Here is a 14,820-nt window from a genome sequence, read left to right on the forward strand (position 1 = left end):
ACCCCGGCTGGAGGAGAAGGAGGATCGCGCTGGGCAGGATGAACTTGCCTCCTCTGTCTCTCCTCTTCACCGTTTGACGCGGCGGGGGCTATACCCAGCAGGCGGGGGCGGTAACGGCTGACGGGAGCCGTTAACGGCCGCGCCGCGGCACCGTCTGAGGCGCCGGGGGTGGGGGCGGGGCGCAGCGCCTGGGCCCGCCTTCGCCTCCCGCCCCTTGGCGCACGCGCAGCTGCCGCCCGGCCCCCCCCCCCCCTCCCCTCGCGGCTCGCCATGGCGGGCGCCCTGAGCGGCATGTTCGCCAACCAGCCGCCGGGCCCGCCGCCTCCGCCGCCGGGACCTCCCGGCGGGCCCGGCCCGGCCGGCCTCATCCCGCCTCCGACGGGGCCGCGCAATCCCAACAACACGCTGGTGGACGAGCTGGAAGCGTCCTTCGAGGTGCGTGCGCTGGGGTGAGGGAGGGCCGCGGGCGGAGGGGGGCGCTGCCTTCACGATGCCAGGCCCCCCCCGCCGCCCTCTTACCCCCTCGCTTCCCTCTCCGACAGGCCTGCTTCGCCTCGCTGGTGAGCCAGGACTACGTGAACGGCACCGACCAGGAGGAGATCCGCACCGGTGAGGCCCCGGGGGTGGAGGGGGGCGTTCGCCGCGGTGCCCCGCTCCCCCGGTGTTCGGCTCCGGCGGGCCGGGCTGGCCCCTTCGGCGCTGCCGGGGTGTCGCGGCTCGGCTGGGCCTCACAGGAGCCCTGGGTGCCCCACGGCTTTGTTCTGCGGGCATGAAATACTGAGGGGACGGCTGGGGTTGCCGATCTACGGCCAGCGTCCCCTAAAACTTCTTGGGAAGTTTCGCAGTGGGAGGCTCCCACGGAAAGAAACCCACCCGGGAACGATGTCGGGGGGGGGGGGGGGGGTGTGGGTCTTGCGGAAAGGTCCCGAGTGCCAGCCGGCTCCTGGGGTTATTAAGGTGCAATTAAACATGTGGTTCGAAAACTAGGAAGGTAATGTGGTGCATGATGAAGCCATATGGAGCAATAATAAAAGCTGGGAAAGGGAAGCCGAGATTTCTTAGTTCCACAAATAATTTTATTGCTCTTCATCGTTGTCAAAGTTGTAGTAAAACCTGGGAAAAAAAGAGTTGTCTTGCACCTTTAAGAGAAGCTCTGAACGTTTACAAAGCATTTTATACAGTGACTTAATCCTGGTTTTATAAATGCATAATTTTAGTAAATGTGAAGGTTTTCTTTCTAGAGAGTACTGTGAAAAGTGTTTTTAATAGCATGCAGGCAACTACCAGTAACTATCAGCCTGATAACTGCTGTTTTGGAACGTGTTCTTTCTATGTTGTTATTTTATGTTCAGGTGTTGATCAGTGCATCCAGAAGTTTCTGGATGTTGCAAGACAAACTGAATGCTTTTTTCTACAAAAACGACTGCAGCTCTCAGTCCAGAAACCAGAACAAGTAATTAAAGAGGTATGTTTAAATTAATTTACCTGTTGTCGTGGCAACCAGGTAACCAGGACACCTGTGTTGTGCTAGATCAGATAAGCTGTGTACCAGCACAGTTAATCACCTCCTTCCTGTTAATTTGAGGTTTCTGAACATGCTGCTGAACACGCTGTATCTTGTGAATGCTATTTACTAATACACGTTTTTTCATCCGTAGGATGTTTCAGAATTAAGAAATGAATTGCAGAGAAAAGAAGCATTAATTCAGAAGCATTTGGGCAAACTGCGACACTGGCAACAGGTCCTGGAAGACATCAGCGTACAGCACAAAAAGCCTGCAGAAATGCCTCAAGGTCCATTGGCTTACCTGGAACAAGCATCTGCCAATATTCCTGCTCCAATGAAGCAAACGTGATCTCTTGACTTCACGCACCTGAATATTTTCAGCAATGTGAAGCAGTGGTGTCCTTTTTACTTTGTATGCTTTTTGTATAACGTAATTTGTACTACAAATATAAATAGGACAATTACACAAAATAAATTCCTTTTTTTTTTTTTTTTTTTTCCAAAAATATGGATTGGTTTTATATTTCCATGGAAAATATGCAGGGTTGCTACTCAGGATGCTGTCTGGTCCAGAATGCATCCCGTTTCTTCTAGAAACGGTGGCCCTAGATTTCCCCTAACTATATCTTTGCCGGTGTGATGAAAATATTTGCAGAGATTACTGTTTGCTTTTACTGGAAGATTTAAATGTTTTGTGATCCAGTAATTATCCGTAAGTATCGCTGTAGAAACACCCTTAGAATTGTCCCTAAGTCAGATCAAGACTGTACTTTTTTAAAGTGAATTGTCCATCTCCACTGGACTTCTCCTCACCTCGTGAAGGGGTCTTGGGATGTAGAAATTTGATTCTTAATTGAATGAAATGAAATGGATTAATTCAATGGATGAAATGAAATTGCGAAATGCAGACCCCTGGGGGGTGTACATAATGCAGGCCTAGTGTTACTGGTGTTCTGTCTGTCAGGCTGGTGTAGAGATGGTCTAAAATACCTACCCCCAAAATAAAGACCACTCATTGTGGCTGTTGGGTGATCAGCACTGTCCAGCCTACAAAATTAGCTCCTCCTGGGGTGTGCTATTTAGCAATCTAAATGTAGCCAAAAAAAAGATTTCAGAGGTAAAAATAGCAAAGGAATTCTGTCTGTGTATTACTAGGCCACAGGCTTAATTCATCCACGTAGCCAGGAAAGCCATTTTCTAGGGATACCATTTTGGGGACAGGGTTAATTAGAATATTGTAACCCTGGAAATTAGAATTAATAATTGTGCATTGAACTTCCTAGTGTGCTTTTAAAGTTTTTGGGGCAGAGTGGATGAAAACTAAAACACTCAGCCCTGTATGTTTCTGATCTCACAGATACTAAGGCGCTCTTCAGCGTTAATTACTGTACATCATTTTATCCCCTTCTTGATTGCTTATATAAAAAGTGTCTTTTTGCCAGATCTGATGCCAAAGTCTTCCAAATCAAGCAGTTCATCTTGGAAAAAATACTAAACAGCTGGGACGAAAGTACTGGCCTGTAGAAGCATCCTGCCCCTTCTGCCACCTTTTAGCTACGGGTGAGGCGCGGTGGTGGTTGTGCACTAAGTGCTTGCAGCTGTTGGTACAGTTCCTGCTGGCTGTTCTGCACAAGAAGAGGTTCGGCTGGAGCTGTGACTCCCTGCATGTGTAAAATTTATTACGTAGCTGGGCCCTACTGGTTGAAATTAAACGGGGGTTCAAATCAATCATAGCACTTGAAGATGATTCTGTCTTAAACACTGGGCTGCTGCTTGCACAATTCCCTGCCTTTCACATTTGTTGATGAATCACCTGAGGGTTCGTTTCTTCATGGGTGTCTTTCCTCCCAGTGGTGATCTGATAAATGTAGTTATTTGCCCACTTTGTGTTTTGGTGGGTTTAAGGACAATATTGAGATAAAATGTGCAACTACACAGTTCCAATAGATCTGGAACTTGGTGTATCTGACTCGCACTGCAGCATAACACAGCACTATTTTGCAAAACATGGAAATGGAGGATTTACAAGCAAGTTTTAATGTTCATACTTACATAATTAATTTATCAGGCTGATTGTTACATGTATTGAAGTGCAATAGGAATATTATATTGCAATAGTGACTATACAAAACAGTTTATTAAGCAAACCAGAAAGTTTCTAAACCAGCCTGCTATAAACATGCTGTTCTTGGAGGTATACCACATGCTGTACAGCTTAAAATAAGTTTAACAAAAAAACTATTAAAAACGTTAAAAATTACATTACTATATGCAGGAATTATTTTAAACAGCTGATCAAGCAAATGTATAAACCTACAGAAATCACTTACAGAAGTAAGATCTTTTTTCAGCTGGAGCCAGATTGACAGGACGTATCAGAGACCAAATTGCATATTTAATGTAACTGTGGAGCGGTACAGTCTCTTGATTAAAAAGTCTCTTCACATAACGGTATCCAGAATGTTGCTTTTTCTTCATTTTTTACAGAGGTTGTTAAAAAATACGCGTTTTTCTGAAATCCATGACTATAACTCCATAATAATTAGATGTAAGAGAGTATAGTTGTTCCTAATTATTTACTTGGAAATTTTTTTTTTTTTTCAAATCATATATTTGATTATCATTCCCTAAAATAAAAAAGGAACAGCTTTTCTAGCAATTCTGAGAAGTATGGAAATAGTTTGCTTTAAAATGAAAAATACTTAGTAAACCATTCTTCATGCTGAGGGTCTTGGGTTTGGTCATCTTTGGTTTGCGGTGGTTCGTTGCCTTGTGTCCTGTGCAAACAAATAAGCATTAGCATCATTCATTTACTTACTTACAATCTTACTGATATTTAATACTTTTTTCCTGGAAAAACTCATGATCCTATTAGTGGATCTGTGCATTTATATTAATTTTGGTTAGCTTATAGTAGCAAATATGACTTCATTTATGATGATTTTCAAAATTAAGTAAGTAGCAGGCAAGCTACTCTCAGTCTCCCTGTACGTTCCCTTTAAAATACAGATCTGATTTGCCTGGCAGTCGTCTGCGACACAGAATGCTTTTATCTTTAAGATGTAGGAATTGCCAAACTGGATCCGAGCCCGTGTCCCGGGTTATCGTCTCTGGCAGCAGTAAGCACCATCTGCCTTCAAGGAAAGAACTCCCTAGCACAGTTTCCAGGATAACTAACCTCCGCTAGGAGATAGGTGAGAAGGCTGGCTTTTGTCCTCAAGTTAGTGGGTTTTTAAAATATTTATCATTATAATGTTAACTACATATATTTTTAACTATTTTTTGAAGAGATGATAGTTCAATCATATTAATAAAACACGAAATGTTGTTCAAATAATAGCTCATAAATTGGAAGAAAAATTCAAGCTTTTCAGAGAAAAAACATCCAACTAAGTTTTTAGTTAAGTATCTGCTAATCAATTTTTAAGTCTCTAAAACTTTTGCCAAATGATTAGTCTAGATTCATTCAAATATCTCCTAAAATGAAAATATGCAATCTACATCCACCAAGTGCAAAGTGAGGAACAAAAGTAAGAAGGAAAACACATCCTGAACAGAACCACTGATACGGGCCCGAAGTTTTAAACAGCCACGTTCACCATTAACCACATTCTTAATTAAATACTTGCAACTCCTCTCTTTTTTTCTTTTTTTTTTTTTTTTTGTACCAGGAGGAGTTGCAATCATAATCTCTGCTGGGCAGTAATTATAGCCTACTTCTGCAGTAAAGTTCTGGGTCTCTCTGCAGAGAATTGAAGGCATGGAGTTCACTGCACAACAGGAACCTCGTGTCGTTGTTACCCAATGTCTGATGTGTTTGAATTGCCTACAAGATTCTGAAAACCATTTATCATCTTATAAGTCGCTGCAAAATGGACAAATACCTTGTGGCAGTGCTGCTGTCTGAGGACTGTGCTGATGGAGAGCCCACGCTGAGGCCACCAGGACTCCGGTCTAAGCTTGTAGATTTGGTTATTTGAGGAGCATTTCTTTTGGATCTCAAATCGCAGCTCAAAAAGCTCTTTGCGTAGGAAGCTAAATTCGGCACACTGACAACACGACTGGGCACCTCAACCGTTTTCTTCTGCTGCTTTTTATTGTAACAGAAAACTTCATTACACACACATTTTTTTTTTTCACTTTATACTATAAAACCTCAACCATACCTCAATTCATAGATATCTTGTGAGGAGTAACCAAAAATGAAGATTCTCATCTTTTTCTATAGGCATAAATTCTCAGGGTGTGCTGTGAGGATCCATGGATTAGGCAGTCCAATTAAAACAACTTGAGTATTTGACCCTGAGGTTTTAGATACATCAAAGCTGATAGCTTTGCAGAGCTCAGTTAGGGGCTTTCCACCAACTTCACCTCCCTTTTTTCCATGAATATTTATAGACAGTGTCATACAGAGGGGCTGGAATGACAAAGGGCAAATCCTGAGCAGCCCAAACACAATTAATAATTTTCCTCGATGCATGCAATATCCCAAATGGCAGCTCCCAAATCTGCAAGCAACGGCTGTGCTTAACCCAGTGGAAGACTGATGTCTTTGGAGTTGCAGTGTTTTATATTTGCTTAACCACCTGAATCTATGTGCATATATACTTCTGCTGAATTTAAGTCATACTCAGCACCTGACTGTAGGTTGCCTTACTGGAAAGAATTCTACTGAATAACATTACCATAAAAAATTAATAGGACCTTTATTGTCCTGATCATCTGTCTGATTCAAATAATAATAAAGCATCATGATTTGCAATTTTAATCGCATTCTCCATCTTACCTTCATGGAAGGAGTCAAGCATCCTGTATTAGGGTTGAAAGAAAACGATCGATTCCTGTAAGATTCAGTGTTGGCTAGAAGTGAATGCTGAAATTTTCTTCCTTCCTGAGAGGCAAGAAAAGTTATGTGTATGGAGACATCTATTTGTTGGAAGTTGGTATGGAAACATGTATTTGTTAAAGTATTCCAGAATAGAAAGGAAGTATCAGTCTTAAGCAATGTGTTTGGCTGCGTGCTCTCCCTGTTTTTCCCCCTCTTCCCTCCCCCCCCGGCTCCTGCTTGGGCCATGGCCATCATGGCCATCACAACATCAGCTGTGATAAGTTGAACCTGGACTTTGGGGGATGGCTGGCAACATAGCCAAAACACTGTCTGGAGTAGGGACCTAGATATCTTGTTCCCATGAAAATATGACTATAGGTCAATTATCTTACTGTATAAATAGTGGACAGCCCAAGAGCCCTTTGAGCTCTCCTGCATGGCAGAGGCTGGATGCCAGGATCTCCCCTTGAGTGAGGACGCTCGCTTAAGGTTCTGCGCCTCGAGGTTGAGGGATTCCTTGCCATAACAGATTCCTGGTAAGTGACTAAAGCACATTAAACTTTGAAATCCTAACTAAGTAATATAAAGGATTGATTGCGCATACATAATCCTTTAGACATAAACCATTGACCAAGTCTGGGACTAGGATTGGATCCAGCCACATATAGACTCCTCTCTGAGAAGGAGTTTAGAAAGCAAGGTGGCCCTTTCTGAACCTCGTGACTCAATGGGAGGTGACTCAATGGGAGCTTGTCTGACCCTATCCTCTATACAGTAAATAATCAAGTGTACCTTGCCATCGACTCTTGTAAAACACTGTTGCATGTACTACTAATTTTGTTAAACCACTGTTCCACCTTAATAAATATTTTACTACTTCTCTTTTATGAGTGAAGTCAATCACTCTGCCCGCGACAATGTATGAAACACTGAAGAGAGCCCTCCAGCAGATTCCAAAATATATATGTACATATAAAAGGAAATCTTACCACCAGCTGCTTGATAATTTCTTCTTTCTCACTTAATTTGTCTTGCAGACAGCTTATAAGGTGTGTATCTTCTGATCTGGACTCCCACTTTCTTGACTTTTCTTCTAATTCTTTAAGTCTGTACCAAAGAAAATGCAGAGCGGAAAAAACTTCCTCAGACCAGGTTCAAGAGATACTTGGGCTGCCCTCTGCCCTAAATTCCAAGCCTAAAATACAGGGACATAGACAGGCCTTTCTAATAAAACAGCATTTTTTAAAAAATGGGCACCTGTATATGGATTACATATACGTACAGAATGTTGTGCAGTTCCAAAATAAATTGCCACCAAGGTGTTTAACTCACAACGGCTGTCCAGTGTAAAATCAGGCCCCCGCTGTAAAAGACTAACAAGCTTGCACATCATGTTGCTAGTCTAGTTTCCCCCCCCAAAAAAAAGCTGTGTCACAGTATCTATGCATGTCTGTATTCATCTATTTGTTCCCTTTTCTGGCTCAATAACTTTAGAATCCACAGGCTAATTCCAACCATATTTGATGGAGGCCTCAGAAGTACTCAATTCGTATAACTTTCATGAAAAGAAAGGCTTGGATATACATCCTGCTTTAGTGAACCCTCTAAGTCAAAACCTCTAGTGCCAGTTCAGCTCTTTAAATGACTTAATCAGAAACTTACACCTTCAAGATGGTGTGGAAACCTACATTTGATTGACCCATGAGAAAAGAAGTCAGCATTTCATCAGCCCAGTTCATGAATTTTGCTGCTTGAGAAACCAAGCGCTATCAAGTTCACCTGCCACACTGAGAAATGTATTGCAGAATACAAACCACCCCTTTGGGGTGGGTTTTTTTGGTGAGGGTAAACATTTTTGAGAGGACCTCCCCCTCCCATTTTGTGTATCTCAGAGCTTAGATAAAAAGATAAATCTTAGCATCTGAATGGTTTGAGACCTGCTTACATGCAAGTAGGTCTCTCTTCTGGAGCTATGCCACACAGTTGGGATGAAAGAAAAGGAGAAGGGGTATATGTAACCAGAGAGATTATTTCTGAGGGGCTTCTCCTGTGCAGTCCGAAGCACTACAGAACTACTTACCTCCACAGGGGGCTGCAAAGTGCATTTATTTACATGAGTTAGCGGGGGCTGTCCTGGGAAATTTGCAAGGGAGTGAGAATGAGCAAGAGCTTAACCTCAAAGGTGCTGCTCTGCTGTACAAAATGAAGTATCAGATCCATCACCAACATGGATCGAGGCCTCTGGTATCATGTGTGACAAAGATGATTTTCCACTTCATCAAATTGCAAGATGCTAAGTACAGGTTTTAATTTGGGATTGTAAAACTTTATGTATAGTGCTTTACGTTAAACAATACCCAGTGTTTATTACAATATAACTGGGTCTTTCGGTGTTTGCAAAGGAAATACCTATACACTTCTATTTCAGTGCTTATAATATTCTACCTATGAGTAATAAAAAAATGACACATACTAAGAATAATAATTTCAAACAGAACTTATTGCCAGTATGAGCCAGAATTATTTAAATTACTTAGTTTCTAAGGAGAAAATCTCTGCTTGGAGATGTGCCCAAGAGCTGCTGAAATCAGATAATATGTTTTCACATTCCTTTTGGTGATCTTGTTTCAGTATGTCCAATTCTTTTTTATGCTTGATATTGAGGTCTTCTACCAGTAGCCTTTCATGGGCATTAAAAGATGTCTGAATTCTCATGTTTTAATACTAGTTTATTGTCACTGATCAAAGCATGCAGTTTTGAGGTCTTTCGTTGACTACAAAGCTGGTTAACTGGGCACAGCTCCGGGCTTCTTCTTACTGATTTGACTTGGACACTTCAGTTGCAATCTGAAGGAGACCGTGCTAACACCGAGGAAGAGGAAAATGATTTGGAGAAGTACTTGACCTTCAGCCTTCAGGAAACGGAGGGTCTATTCTATATAATGATGCTGTTGATATTCTGTCTATGGTTAGTTTGTACATTAATCTTAACGGTCAAACATGACAAAAAAGTACCATAGGAACTCACTTGTATTAAGCAAAACTATTTTGAAATCTCTGGGATTTTAGCATGAGGCTCTGATGCTGTATTTCATTACATCATGGCACCAGAAACATTTAATACTGCCTACCACCATCCTAAAAATACATTTTTTTAAAAAGTGAAGGTAAGAACTGTTGTAACGATGCCTTTAACTACAGCATTTGCCTTTAACAGACAATGTATTTTGAAAGATAGCACTATTTGATTAACACCATCAACTGAAAACTAAAAATTGCCTAATATTTTTTCAAGCATAACCCTAACATTGCTTTCTGATACCAACACCAAAATCAATAGCCATCTATTGAAGACATCAGCAGATTAACAATTGTAATTTTCACAAAAGATTTTCAGCTTATCTTTTTTTTTTTCCTTTTTTTTTTTTTTTAAATGTATTTCTAAGGTCCTTCTGCTTGTTTCTGAATTGCTTCAGGAAAGGCCAAAAGGCCCATGAAAGGATTCTGCCCTTGAAATTATTTGAAATTAGAGCACAGCCATGGGAGTGATTGATTTGGCACAAAATAAGAAGCAGAAGAATAAGAATAAAAATGGGAGCAGAATCCCTGAAATGGATCTTCAGGGGTAGAATAAAAGCTTTCCTTCAGAATAGTCATTCTGGGACTTGTGCTCTCTTCCCATAAAAAAACCCATTGTCTGCTCTCTTCCTACTCCTTGCAAAAGGTTTCTGTGCTGGAGGTGGAATTCACACAAGTCAAGAGAATGGAAATGGGAAATGACCACTTCAAGCAGATTACTGGTTTCACTTACTTGGTAACAGTAGGAATAGTAATTTTAAATAATTGGTTATAAAAAATCGGCACATGCAAATAACAAGCCACTATCAGCTTTCAAACCAGAAACAACTATATAGCATAAGACGAGATCACTGTTATTAACAGTAAAAAACTGTTATTTGTATGCACTCACCAATTTAACTATTCCCCTACGCAAATTATTTGTCCTGCAAAACCAAAATAAGAGCTGCAAGTTCCAGATCTTCCATGGGTTGATTTCAGAGGAGCCTGTATCAGGTGCTTAGGACCATTTGAGCTCTTTGGTTCTACCTCCTGTTATTTGAAGGATTTCTCCTTACATGATTTCCATTAATGCTTCCTTCTCAAATGCATACTGTAGTAGAGCTACGCCATCTATCCCCTGTAAAGATTACCCTCCAGCCCAGCAGATTTAGCATTTGAGGCCTTTTAGACCTCATCACTGGCATGTGAATAATTCCTCTCTTCATGAACAGAGGCTCTGAATTCCTTCAAGGTAGCTGGAGGGCACTGATGAAACTCTCTGGTTTGCAATTCTTTCTGTTGATCTTGCTTCAAAAGCTTGAGATGAAAATCACTTTCAAGTAACTCTCCAAAGAGTGCAAAGGAGAAAAAAAAAAAAAAAGAAAGTTTCTTTCTCATTCTTTAAATATCTACTGACTGGTAGACAGCAGCAGAATTACTCTGGCCACTCTGACAGTCTGCTGAGAGACACTGCATCCCTTGAGTGCTTTCCTCTAGACTATACAGGACATAATTTTAAAGATTGCTTTAAGGGTATACTCTTCAGAAATCCTTTATATATAGAGCTTGAGTAGTTAGGGGCATACATTCTACAGCACTGGAGAAATGAATTGAAAGGTACCCATGCACCAGATCCCTCAATCTCTCCGCAAAGAGAATGTATTAATTATGATCATCCAGAAATTTCAAAGGATTCAACAGCCATACACATGCACTGCACAGTGAACCCCAGTCTTGTCTCCCTTGTGAAAGGTAAGTCTTGCACATTTTCTGTATGCAAACAGGAAGACTGCTATTACTGCAACGCAACACGTGCTCCGAGCCTATGACTACACTAAGAGGATGTGTTCCAATTTCTAGATAACAGCCAAGGCTTCAAGTCAGCTTGGCCATCCTGTGCCCTGACAGCGTATTACAGCTCCAGGCTTCCATCAGCCCAGAGGCACCATGAGTGTCTGTTATCACTGCTCTTGCTGCCCCACTGCAAAGTTGGCTGTCGCAGCCAAAGCAAAGTCTCACAGAGCACATATGGCCTTCTCAAGCGTCAGAGTTAAAACACATTGGTTTCAGCTACAGAGAGTATGTATAAAAACTTGATGTTTATTCTCAGAGACTTCTACTTTTTTTTTAATAGCTCTTGGGTGAGTTTAGAATTTGTTTATGACTTCCAGTGCCTTTCAAAGGCTGACGTTACGCAGACTTTCTCAGGTCACTCCTGCGGGGCTACGCTGGACATATTTCTCTGTGACATATAATGAACAATTAGTTCAAACACTTTTATTATGGCTGGAGAGAAATGGGAAATGAACTACTGCTATTACAATATTCCTAACCTCTAAAATTAGTACTTTAGAGAGAAGCTGAAATCACATTTAGAACACCTCTGATGCTGGCATTATTATTAACTCTATAGATAGCACTTGCAAGTGTGAATTTAGAGCAAACCTTCTGTGCTGTTTCTCTCTATCCTGAAGCTGTGCAGCTTCTTGCTTCTGCGACTCCAACTCAGCACTGAGTAGCTCCATTGTGTCCTTCAAAAGTAAATTCTCTTTCTTGAGTTCGGAAATTTCACTCTGACATTTTTCCAGTTCATCATGAAGAGCTCTGATCTGGCTCTGGCTCCTTCCTTCCTAAGAAAAAGGCCAAATTTAGTTATTCACAGCTTCTTATTATTTAACGTGATGATCTCACTGGAATTGTGTGCATGGAATTTTTGTGAACCAAATTTTCAATTATATATGTGCAATTCTATGTGCAAGACAAAATTGGTGATCAAAAATTCCTGAACATATTTTATAGCCTTCATAAAATTCATTTTATTGTAACATTCATTCATTTACTTGTAGATTCTGATCCTTAAATGGAAAAAAAAGCCTGCTCATAGAGAAAAGATGATAAACAATACTAACATTTTAAAGTGGGACGTAAGGGAAGGAAACCCGTTCTGTTTTTGTAAGAGTCTATACACTTTTATTATCGCTGAAGAGAGAAATTTGATATTATTGCTTTTGCAAAACACAACATGGTAATGAAGTAGGAACTGAATTCTTGCCTGTTGCTTCTTCAGTGTCCTCACGCTCCTCAGCTCCATTTGCAGTTCTTCTATTTGTTTCTTGAGATTAGTGCACAATGTCTGTTGCTCAGAGAGTTCCATCCTCAGAGAGCCTAGTAACAACCAGACAATCACTAAGGCAGCCAGAGGCCAGCTGGATCGGGGAGGTAGATACAAACAATGCAGATTAAGACTGATACATTACATCTTGTTTCTGCCTCAACTCCTTCACCATTAAGTATAACAATCACTCTGGTATAAGACAGGCCTCCTACTACTAGAGAAATAACTCAGTTGAGCAATAGCAGGCAGATACAGAGCTACAACAGCAACGATTCAACATCAGAATCAGAGAGGTAATTCCGTGGCAGTTGTTCTGCAGACTAAATCACTGTAATTGCTTCTTCTAACCTTGAACTTGACTGGAGCACCCCTCAGCTTCCCTGTTAAGTCCACTGATGTTTTATAGAGAGCCATAAGGCAGACTGAGGAGAGCTCTGGTTGTGTTAGAGAAGTACAACACTTACTTCAGCAGATCTGTCATATATTCCAACTTTTGTGTATATTGGGAACAAGTTTTGGGATGGATCAAGTACAAGGAAAAAGAAGCTTTTATCTCTATTGTCTCCCTACAATATTTCTTGAAGAGGAACAGAGTTTATCTATTGAACATATATAGAGCAACAAATCTTTCTAGCAAATTCAAATTGCTGAAAAAAAACCCCGAGAACATAATTCAATTCATACTTCAACTACTTTCAAATTATTCTTTCTTTAATTAAAAAACCTTTTATAGATGAGCTTTAATAACCAGAGTTCAAACCTGGAGATGTTACAGGTCCTCCTAATGCAGTGTTCTGTTTAGTTCTGAACAGTTTAGGGAACTTTCTAAACTAACTAAACGATACGTAAGGAGCAACTCATCGCCACCGCTGAACTCAACAGAACAGACTTGAACCACATATAACAATTCTTCACATCATAGAAAAAAGGAGGAAAGCCATATACACTAACTACAATGTTCCAATTTAATATACCTGATAATGCATACTTGAATGTTGCACACCGTACCACTCACTAGCAACGTTCTGCTGCTGACAGCTGAGAGGTAGGTTAACAAAGAATAGTAAGTGTGTATTGCTGAAATTGCAGGGTATGGAAAAGGAGATTGGCAAAGACCTGAGTTCTCAGAAAATGGGAAAGAAAATGAATGAGAGGAAAGTCAGTGCTTCTCAGCGCATAATCTCAGCACAGTAGGAGCTGTGGATGACATGAGACATTATACCTAGTAACAGGCTTTGCTGCTTCTGTATCTGCTCGAGTTCATCATGTAATTCTTTCTTTGCTTTCTCTTCCAAGGTCTGTATTTCCAGCCTATGAGACTGATGTTGGATCTTGAAAGTCTCATTAAACTCCTTTTTCAAACGCTCTTCTGCCTCCTGTAAGCAAAACACACACCCTAAAAAACCAAAGTAGCTGGAGCCTATTTGTCACCTTGTTGTTCTACTTGTAATGCCAGGATGAATCTGATCTTTCATTGTAGAACTTTTATTTTGACTACCACTTTACATGACACTTCATCAACACAATAATAAAAGTGAGCTGAAGTTAAAAAATAAAAATTAATAGGACAAGAGAAATTATCATGATATTGTCTACCAGATTTCTTGTACATCATGAAATAACAACACTGACATCTTTTCACTATTTGCCATTAGAAAGATGTTTTATTATTCAATATACAAAGCCTTCCAGACTTGACCTGTATATCATTAGTTATCACAGTGTGTCAGATGAAGGCTTCTTTCTTTTCTTGTATCGTTCTTGGCTAAAACTTCCACTGTCATTATAAGTGCTGCTGATATGCTGTAAATGATGGAGCAGTTGCTCCGTAGTGGTTCTGAAAGCAAACTCCTACCCTCAATTTTTTACAGCTTACTGCCTTCAGCTTGCTTTTGTTAAAGCTGGGGTTTTATTCTGAATACATAAGCAAGACATTCAATTCTACTTAGGATGGTTTTACTACATCTATTTTACAAGGAGATTTTCCCTTAAGTGTGCGATATCAGTAGGGACATCTGAACTCCATGTCATAAAGACATGTAGATTTTTCAAGTTGGTTTTTCTCAAACAGCAACATTCTTTAGAACCTCAATATATTGCATTAACATTTTATCACTGAAATAAATCCACTTGAACCTTTAAAAGCTTTGGTTATCCACTTACAGAATTGATTATTGGAGGTATCTAAGGCAATACACACCACTATACATGTCTATTATACTTCTTTTAAAGTGTTTACGCATAAATTAATAATGGATGGAAAACAATAAAACTGAATCCTGTTCATAATACACTCAGGAATTCCCTTGT

General features: G+C 40.6%; 2 protein-coding genes across 2 annotated transcripts in view; one reads left to right on the plus strand and one right to left on the minus strand.

The window, feature by feature from the left end:
• The first annotated feature begins 260 nt into the window (after positions 1 to 260).
• MED28 (mediator complex subunit 28) lies at positions 261 to 4,224 on the plus strand. The gene is made up of 4 exons (XM_074147268.1): positions 261 to 435; positions 543 to 609; positions 1,353 to 1,465; positions 1,659 to 4,224. The coding sequence occupies exons 1-4, from the start codon at positions 271 to 273 to the stop codon at positions 1,854 to 1,856; spliced, it is 543 nt and encodes a 180-aa protein (XP_074003369.1). The 5' UTR covers positions 261 to 270; the 3' UTR covers positions 1,857 to 4,224.
• Positions 1,817 to 14,820, minus strand: part of FAM184B (family with sequence similarity 184 member B) — a 48,100-nt gene continuing 35,096 nt past the window's right edge. The window contains exons 5-12 of the mRNA XM_074147267.1: positions 13,733 to 13,886; positions 12,448 to 12,560; positions 11,841 to 12,025; positions 8,869 to 9,021; positions 7,325 to 7,442; positions 6,294 to 6,398; positions 5,392 to 5,597; positions 1,817 to 4,284 (exon numbers count right to left, since the gene is read on the minus strand). Of these exons, the coding sequence (XP_074003368.1) occupies positions 4,194 to 4,284; positions 5,392 to 5,597; positions 6,294 to 6,398; positions 7,325 to 7,442; positions 8,869 to 9,021; positions 11,841 to 12,025; positions 12,448 to 12,560; positions 13,733 to 13,886 (1,125 nt within the window). The 3' untranslated portion in view covers positions 1,817 to 4,193. The remainder of the gene's footprint in view (positions 4,285 to 5,391; positions 5,598 to 6,293; positions 6,399 to 7,324; positions 7,443 to 8,868; positions 9,022 to 11,840; positions 12,026 to 12,447; positions 12,561 to 13,732; positions 13,887 to 14,820) is intronic.

Source organism: Numenius arquata, chromosome 5 (assembly GCF_964106895.1).
Source record: "Numenius arquata chromosome 5, bNumArq3.hap1.1, whole genome shotgun sequence".
Taxonomy (NCBI): Eukaryota; Metazoa; Chordata; class Aves; order Charadriiformes; family Scolopacidae; genus Numenius; species Numenius arquata.